The 9523-nt window shown below is 38.1% G+C and overlaps 1 protein-coding gene across 2 annotated transcripts; it reads right to left on the reverse strand.

Annotated features, from left to right (window-relative positions):
- Nucleotides 1-4677: 4677 nt before the first annotated feature.
- On the reverse strand, nt 4678-8856 carry LOC128018605 (rho-related GTP-binding protein RhoA-B-like). 2 transcript variants are annotated; one of them, XM_052604216.1, is made up of 5 exons: nt 8695-8856; nt 6483-6640; nt 5980-6100; nt 5700-5830; nt 4678-5522 (listed from the first exon to the last, which is right to left on the reverse strand). In XM_052604216.1, exons 2-5 carry the CDS (start codon nt 6636-6638, stop codon nt 5349-5351), a joined length of 582 nt encoding a protein of 193 aa, XP_052460176.1. In that variant the 5' UTR covers nt 6639-6640; nt 8695-8856; the 3' UTR covers nt 4678-5348. The 2 variants fall into 2 exon arrangements, with proteins under 2 accessions (XP_052460176.1, XP_052460177.1); XM_052604217.1 differs by having other exon boundaries at nt 8583-8719.
- Nucleotides 8857-9523: the final 667 nt, after the last annotated feature.

Here is a 9523-nt window from a genome sequence, read left to right on the forward strand (position 1 = left end):
TATAACCTGTAAGCATATCACTGAAGTAAAAAGTTTTTTACTTTTAAAAGTAGATTATTTTAAAAGTATGTGGACATCATCGGAGGGCCAGGTCAGGGCTGAAAAGAAGATCTGTATTATACTCAACTCATCTTCCGTTGATCTTCAGCTACAGTCTAAACATTATGTCTGGCTAATGGAATAAGGTATAATTCACTGTACGATTATTAAATTTCAGATCAATAGGTAGCAGGTTCAAACTTGCTAAGTGAAGACCAGGGAGATAGTGGTATGTTTCAGAAGAACACCCTACAGATTCTAAGTGTCTTGTTTGAAGGAAACCAGCTCTGCTCATCACCTGCAGTATCTCAACAGAGTAAAGTGTGCTGGTAGCAGACTTGTGTTTTGGGCTGTTTTTCAGCAGCAGGGACTGAAGGACTCGTCAGAGTAGTTGAAACACTCAGTGCAGCAAAATATACAGTATTGTTCAAAATAATAGCAGTACAATGTGACTAACCAGAATAATCAAGGTTTTTAGTATATTTTTTATTGCTACGTGGCAAACAAGTTACCAGTAGGTTCAGTAGATTGTCAGAAAACAAACAAGACCCAGCATTCATGATATGCACGCTCTTAAGGCTGTGCAATTGGGCAATTAGTTGAAAGGGGTGTGTTCAAAAAAATAGCAGTGTCTACCTTTGACTGTACAAACTCAAAACTATTTTGTACAAACATTTTTTTTTTCTGGGATTTAGCAATCCTGTGAATCACTAAACTAATATTTAGTTGTATGACCACAGTTTTTTAAAACTGCTTGACATCTGTGTGGCATGGAGTCAACCAACTTGTGGCACCTCTCAGCTGTTATTCCACTCCATGATTCTTTAACAACATTCCACAATTCATTCACATTTCTTGGTTTTGCTTCAGAAACAGCATTTTTGATATCACCCCACAAGTTCTCAATTGGATTAAGGTCTGGAGATTGGGCTGGCCACTCCATAACATTAATTTTGTTGGTTTGGAACCAAGACTTTGCCCGTTTACTAGTGTGTTTTGGGTCATTGTCTTGTTGAAACAACCATTTCAAGGGCATGTCCTCTTCAGCATAGGGCAACATGACCTCTTCAAGTATTTTAACATATGCAAACTGATCCATGATCCCTGGTATGTGATAAATAGGCCCAACACCATAGTAGGAGAAACATGCCCATATCATGATGCTTGCACCTCCATGCTTCACTGTCTTCACTGTGTACTGTGGCTTGAATTCAGAGTTTGGGGGTCGTCTCACAAACTGCCTGTGGCCCTTGGACCCAAAAAGAACAATTTTACTCTCATCAGTCCACAAAATGTTCCTCCATTTCTCTTTAGGCCAGTTGATGTGTTCTTTGGCAAATTGTAACCTCTTCTGCACATGCCTTTTTTTTAACAGAGGGACTTTGCGGGGGATTCTTGAAAATAGATTAGCTTCACACAGACGTCTTCTAACTGTCACAGTACTTACAGGTAACTCCAGACTGTCTTTGATCATCCTGGAGGTGATCATTGGCTGAGCCTTTGCCATTCTGGTTATTCTTCTATCCATTTTGATGGTTGTCTTCCGTTTTCTTCCACGTCTCTCTGGTTTTGCTCTCCATTTTAAGGCATTGGAGATCATTTTAGCTGAACAGCCTATCATTTTTTGCACCTCTTTATAGGTTTTCCCCTCTCTAATCAACTTTTTAATCAAAGTACGCTGTTCTTCTGACAAAGGCTTGAACGACCCATTTTCCTCAGCTTTCAAATGCATGTTCAACAAGTGTTGGCTTCATCCTTAAATAGGGGCCACCTGATTCACACCTGTTTCTTCACAAAATTGATGACCTCAGTGATTGAATGCCACACTGCTATTTTTTTGAACACACCCCTTTCAACTAATTCAACTAATTGCCCAATTGCACAGCCTTAAGAGCGTGCATATCATGAATGCTGGGTCTCATTTGTTTTCTGACAATCTACTGAACCTACTGGTAACTTGTTTGCCACGTAGCAATAAAAAAAATATACGAAAAACCTTGATTATTCTGGTTAGTCACATTGTACTGCTATTATTTTGAACAATACTGTATAGAGATAGCCTTAATGAAAGCCTAGTCCAGAGAATCCAGAAGCTCAGACTTGACAGATCGTTCACTTATAGACAACTCTGTGAATGTGCTTGAGTAGCCAGCCAGAGCCTGGGATTAATCCCAATCAAACATTTCTGGAGAAACCTGAAAATCTGCATCTGCCCTCATCCAACCTGACAGAGCTTGAGAGGTGAAGAATAACAGATAACTGCCAAATGATGATGAGAAAAGCTTGTTGCATTTAATAAAAAAAGACTTGAGGCTGTAAAAGTGTTCCAGCTAAAAACAAACCACAAAATTTCAATTCCAAAAAAGTTGGGATACTGTACAAATTGTGAATAAAAACAGAATGCAATGATGTGAAGTTTCAAATTTCAATATTTTATTCAGAATACAACATATATGACATATAAAATGTTTAAACTGAGAAAATGTATAATTTTAAGGGGAAAAGATTTTAAATTTCATGGCATCAACACGTCTCAAAAAAGTTGGGACAAGGCCATGTTTACACTGTGTGGCATCCCCTCTTCTTTTTATAACAGTCTGCAAACGTCTGGGGACTGAGGAGACAAGTTGCTCAAGTTTAGGAATAGGAATGTGTCCCATTCTTGTCTAATACAGGCTTCTAGTCTTAGGTCTTCTTTGTCGCATCTTCCTCTTTATGATGCACTAAATGTTTTCTATAGGTGAAAGATCTGGACTGCAAGCTGGTCATTTCAGTACCCGGATCCTTCTTCTACGCAGCCATTATGTTGTAATTGATGCAGTATGTGGTCTGGCATTGTCATGTTGGAAAATGCAAGGTCCTTCCTTAAAGAGACGACGTCTGGATGGGAGCATATGTTGTCCCAACTTTTTTGGAATGTGTAGCTCTCATGAATTCCAAAATGAGCCAATATTTGGCATGACATTTCAAAATGTCTCACTTTCATCATTTGATATGTTATCTATATTCTTAAGTTTGAGATTTGTCAATTATTCCATCCTTTTTTACTACAATTTGTACAGTGTCCCAACTTTTTTGGAATCGGTTTTGTATTTAGTCTATTTATGTTTTTATGTACTTAACTATGTTTTTTTAAAAAAAGATTGATATGGAAAAAAGTAATTTAAAGCAGTTTTACATAAGGCAGGAACATAACGTGGAAACATCAAGGGGGTACATTTTGAATACATTTGCAAGCCACTGTGTGTGTGTGTGTGTGTATATATATATATATATATATATATATATATATATATATATATATATATATATATATATATATATATATATATATATATATATATATATACACATACATACACACACACATTTATATATATATATATATATATATATATATATATATATATATATATATATATATATATATATATATATATAATACTTATTTTAGGTTGTAACTTTCTAACTTTTTGATTCTGCATCCATAATATTAATAATATAGTATTTTTCACATATAAAGAAATTGTTTTTAAAAAATTATAATCGAATAAAAGCCAACTAGGACATTCAGTAAGTTTGTAAGCACTGGGAAACACGTTTTTTTTTTTCGAATACAGACGAGGCAAGACTAGATTTAGATTCAGCACACAATGAATATAGCGCTTAGTTTAGATCAAGGGTTGAGTTTGTGGATCGTGTTTAGGGAAGCTGAACTAATTCACTCGGACTGTACGTCACTCACAGTAATCACCTTCATACAGGCTACTAATGCACACTTCAGAATATCTGACAGCTGCTTTCGATTATATCTGCAAGGTATGTGAAATTAAATGTTGACAGATTTATCTAATAATGTATATGATTTGACTATTAAACAGAGACCGTACACTATTAAACACAAAGGCTGTGAGCTGTGTGATCAGGCGGTCTCCGCGCCTTCAAAATAAAAGTCCCGCTATTACGAGGACAAAAAAGATCGCGATTTCTACTATTCGCTTGAAAAGTAGATTGTGGACGTCTTCAAGATCGTTCATGATATAAAATCGCCAGATCGCCCACCCCGATACATAACTGGCTCAGTGGATGTGGTTAGCTATGCATTTAGCCAGCTTGTGTAGAGACTCTTGAGCTAGCAAAAGTCTGCTAACGTGAGCTAGCTTGTAACAACATTCATCCAAATATCAAGTCAGATAATTGTATTTCTTTAGAACTGTTTACTGTGTTACTCTGGTGTTAGTGCTGGCAGACGCACTATATATTTATATTCAACCACTGGCAAGATAGTGAGGTATTTCGATTTCCTAACTGATTTTTTATTAGGTGAAATGTTGATGTCACTTCCGGTGTGTGTAAACGTTTAGCGCAGTACCTCACACGTCCCATAGTTGGCGTATCAGTGAGTGAGCAAAAATGTGATACACACTTACACAGATGATTTCAAAAAATTGTGACAATTTTGGCCTACAGAGATTTTTGCTCCAGCTATATATTTGAGGCTGTAGAACACTGTAGTATGCTCAGAAAAATGAGGACATTGATTTTCGTCCTGACATCTACCCATGTCCTGACTTTGTTGGTGTGTATTCATAATTTTGTCCTGATATGTCACAAATGTAAACGCACACAAGCACAGGGTTGCTCTTTATAGAACATCTTTTATTACACAAGATTACCAAGTCTAGTTTACAAATAGTTTCCAGTCCTGAATGTGTGTACATATAAATACACACGTTCATATATACAGGTATGTATACAGCTCAACCCCCTACCCACCCCAGGCCCCTTTTTTGCTTTAAAAGAGCTATTTTGTACTTTTGTTCTAAAATCCCAATCTTGCCCTGATCTAAAAGAAAACCTTAAAATCATTCATACATACAGAAACAATCAAGTTCAGCCCTGTTTCACGTTGCAGAAAATAAGCCCAGCATATGAGGGATGGGCTGAAGTATTGATTGGCAGCTCACAGGATCACACCTTTGCAATCAGCCAACAGGGTCACATGACAGCATTTGGCAGATGGGCAAGCTTGAATGATACCACAAATTCAGGTAAAGTATCAATAAAAAAAGTCCCATTTGTCCAAGATTTCTTAAATACTGATAAACATCTCCATGACTAAAAATATAAGACCAAAAGGGGAAAAAAAGAGACAAAACAAAGCTTTTTTTCTTTTCTTCTGGGATCAGTCTCAAAAGCATTTGGCGAAACGTGAGGGGGGTGTATGACTGTGTAAATATGAGTGTGTCCCTCACACACACACACTCTTTCTGAGGCCCAATACAGGCACAGAGTCCAATGGCGAGTTTTCACAGCAAACTGCATTTGTTGCCCTTCTTTCCCCTGCGTGCCTGCAACGCCGCTCTAGTGGCCATTTCAAACACCTCCCGTACACCATCTTTTGTTTTGGCTGAGCACTCCATGTAACCAAATGCTCCAATCCGATTGGCCATGTCTCTCCCTTCCTCTGCTTTAACAGGCTCCTATTGGACAGTCAACACAAAAACACACTCAGTACAAAATATCTGTGCCTTGATTTTGTTTATCCCAATAGTAAAAATTATCTAATATATAAACTTACAACTAATAATCTTAAACCATCCTTTAGAAGAGTGACAGTAAACATGTTATTCCTGGGCAAATACTCTGTATATGTTTACCTGCTTCATCTTGGTCAGCTCCCTGCGTGTGTGTTCATCATTCCGCAGGTCCTTTTTGTTGCCGACGAGGATGATGGGAACATTAGGACAAAAGTGTTTCACCTCAGGTGTCCACTTCTCTGGAATATTCTCTACACATAGGTCAAAGATCAAAGGTCAATTCTGAAGTTTGAACACAGACTAGAAGTCAGCTTTATTAGAAAATAGAAAAGAAAGTGTCATGAGAGAATGTCCGTGTAAGAAAGGAACACAAACAATAGACCAAAGAGAGAATCTTTACCTAAACTGTCAGGACTATCAATAGAGAAGCACATAAGAATGACATCAGTGTCTGGGTACGAAAGAGGACGGAGCCTATCATAGTCTTCCTGTCCTGCGGTATCCCAAAGAGCAAGTTCCACCTATTGGACAAAGAGACACACTGAGCTCAAATGCACATCAGAACACCCAAACCATCAAAAAGGACAGATGGAGGTGCTATCAGGATCTTAAGCTAAATAAGGACAGTGAATCAGGTCAATATTTTCACATTAAAGTCACTTCCAAGAGCTCCAAATACATATTTAGCCTATTAAACTAGGTTTTGGGGCTTACTTGAACACATGGTCCTGCAATAGTCAATAATTTGACCTTAAATGAGCCAAACTTTACTGAGAATCTGCATTTAACAACCCATTATTTGTTTAACAAGCATAAAATGACCTCAGTGAGTGAAACATAATTACAAACAGCAGGAACAATGATATTTATGCACACTGTATTTCTCAAGTGTGTTTTGCTCACCTGTTTGCTGTCAACCTCAATGTCGGCGACATAGTTCTCAAACACCGTGGGGACATAGACTTCGGGAAACTGATCTTTACTGAAGACGATAAGCAAACAGGTTTTACCGCACGCTCCATCTCCTACAATCACCAGCTTCTTGCGAATTGCTGCCATACCTACAAAGGACACACAAACACGGTTTAATTCTGCAGCATTACACTGGCAGTCATCTTTGCAGCAGCAACTGGAATAATCGCCATAGCCATAATGTTGGAATATTTCATTTTTCAATGTCACTTGCTACAGAACAAAAACTATAATATGAACGATGTCATTCATGGTAGTCCTCTACCATTATAAAGTCCTGTAGATACACACCAACCCATGCCTCAGGCCCAGTAATAAAAGTCCTCAGTGGGCTCATCACAGCCAACGGTGACATCCGACAAGCCTTCACCAGAGTCATTTTAACATGACCACTGCAGAACCAACTCATCCGATCACATCAAAATGACACACCACTTCATTTTCTGATCCAGAACAGCCGTTTAGATCTGGAAGTGTCTGTTAACTGGGCCAGATGTCTTTGAAGTGCAAGCTGCACCCCAGTGGCCAAGATAAAGCTGCCAGCTACAGAACAGAGCCCACATTATTGATGAACAGGCCCGTGGTGATGAGAGAAGCTCAGATGGACAATAGATTAAACACTGACACACACACAAGCAGCAAAGCTGAAGATCAAAGTCTAAAAACCAACAGAAAAGACAAAGCCTCCTCACTAAAGATCAACTGTTGGTTCTGTTTTCCATTTGACCCACTATATCAAAAACTTACATCGGTGTGGTATATTCTCACCCCTACTTCATTGTGTCTACCCAAAAGGAGACACAATGTGCATTATTATGAGATGCTGTGCAGGCCTGGGTAACAGGCAAGAATACTTAAGATGAATCTGATGTTTATCAGCAACTATTAAACTAGAACTGGAAGTAAAAAAGTAAAGACTTCATTGGGTTGTCTGTGGGCACATGATTTTGGGACCTCCTTGCCAACTGCATGACAACAGTAAGGTTAGTGAATTATTCAAAGTGTTACAGATTAGTCTGGATGGCACCTATTGACTCAATGAAACTTAATATATGAAACAAGAACTTTCAGTATAAAATGTCTATAAAATCACTTGACACAAATATTCACATTGCTTTATGAAAGATGTACCCTGAAATGTCTTCTGCTCATGGCATGCGGTCATGGAAATTGTAAATAAGGCCCAATGGGAATTTCAAACCACTATATGGGATTATAGACCCATATTAATAGTAGCATTACTCACTATGACTTCTAACAGTCACTGGGAAAATGTAATGCATCAAAACAAAAGACTGTTACTATATCATAGCTAACTGAAAAAAAAAATTGCTTGGGTCATTATATCTGACTGCCTGTACTGTTGTTTCCAATAAATAAATAAAAACACAATTTCTAAACGCTGTTTAAGACGAAACTAAAGCAAATCATGGTAAATAATCAGAATAAAAAGATAAAGTTATTTGTGCTACCAAATAAAACAACGCCAAAGATGAAACGTATTACGTTACATTTCAAATGTTCAATAATCAGATAAATCACAGGGGTTAATAAAACATGCACCAATAAGATTACAATCTCAACGATTTACATTAATCACAGTTTATGAATCCTATACTTATTTTAGATTACTAATATTGTTAATTTAAATAAATACTGAAAATCACTTAAGAACAATGACAGTTATAGGCAGATAAAATCAATAATCCTCCAGTTACGTCTAAATCTGAGATTATCCGCGTGTCTGGGTCGAGCTTTAACGTTAGCTCTCCGCTTCAAATCAACAAAGACAAACAGCTTCACCACATATATAACTGTTATATGGAATATCGAATATATTCACGACCAAACACTTGGGTGTAAACTTTACCGCTTTCCACATACATTTCAAAAGTATCTTCCATGTCTAAATACCTGGATACATTTCTTAAACGGTTTTAAAAATCTGGACGCCGAGGGTGAGTTACTAACGTTACTCCCGGCCGGCGGTTGCTTGCGGAAGCGGCGAATGGTCAGTCGCTGAGCGCTTACCTTTCACTTTATCAAAAAAGTAGTTTTAAAACAACCAATCCGCAGCGAAATGGGTTAATAACGTTTATGATATCCGTATAAACGCAGAGACGTGAAGAAAAAGTAATCTTACTTGCAGTTTAGATGGCTAGCCGTTTTGTTTTATACCAACGGTGGAGCTCCGTCGCCTCTTCTGTCCGATACAATAAACCGTTGACGAGCACGCGCAGAGCGCGAGCACTCAGAAGGGGGAAGGGATTGCGTGCACGAGCTCGAGCCACGCCTGCGCGAGCACGTTGAAGAGAGTTTATTTGGCGTTGGATGGATGAGTCATTATGAGTGACGGACCACCATAACCTCCAGAAGTCAAGTTTTGTTTTATATATGAAGTTAAAAACTATCCTGTGTGTGTCGTTCATGGAACGAAAGGGGACCATTAACGTTGTCTAGTCAACGTCCAACTTTTTCCAGCTTAAAACAACCCCAAACCGTATAAACATACTTTTGAATACAAAATATATCACCTGAAATGTAATTAGCATCAAATGTGTCATTATGTTACATAGGACATCCCTCAAACCAGAGCCGGCTTTGCCTCAAACTAGATGAGCTGGAATGAGGAAAAACGATGGCGCGTGTTTGTTGCTCCATCTATCGGCATTTGTTCTACATTACAATACCTTCAGTCCACAAACAAACCCACCCGTTATAATATTTAACCCAACAATGAAAATGTTCATTTACCCACCATCATGTTGTTCCAAACTTGAACTTTTTTTGCCTCACAAGACAATTGTGTGCTGCAATAAGTCAAATGGCTCAGTGGTTCAGGGTGAATAAATGACAGAATTGTGGCTAGTTACTTATATTTTCACACACACACACACACACACACACACACACACACACACACACACACACACACAAACACACATGCAGGATTTACACACAGACACATTTTC

This window comes from Carassius gibelio, chromosome A8 (genome assembly GCF_023724105.1).
Source record: "Carassius gibelio isolate Cgi1373 ecotype wild population from Czech Republic chromosome A8, carGib1.2-hapl.c, whole genome shotgun sequence".
Taxonomy (NCBI): domain Eukaryota; kingdom Metazoa; phylum Chordata; class Actinopteri; order Cypriniformes; family Cyprinidae; genus Carassius; species Carassius gibelio.

Coding starts and splice junctions, on each gene's coding strand:
- LOC128018605 (XM_052604216.1), bottom strand. CDS start 6,638: ATGGCAGCAATTCGCAAGAAGCTGGTGATTGTAGGAGATGGAGCGTGC. Junction 5,831..5,979: donor TGATAGTCCTGACAGTTTAG/GTAAAGATTCTC, acceptor ACCTATGTGTAG/AGAATATTCCAGAGAAGTGG. Junction 5,523..5,699: donor AGCTGACCAAGATGAAGCAG/GTAAACATATAC, acceptor ACTGTCCAATAG/GAGCCTGTTAAAGCAGAGGA.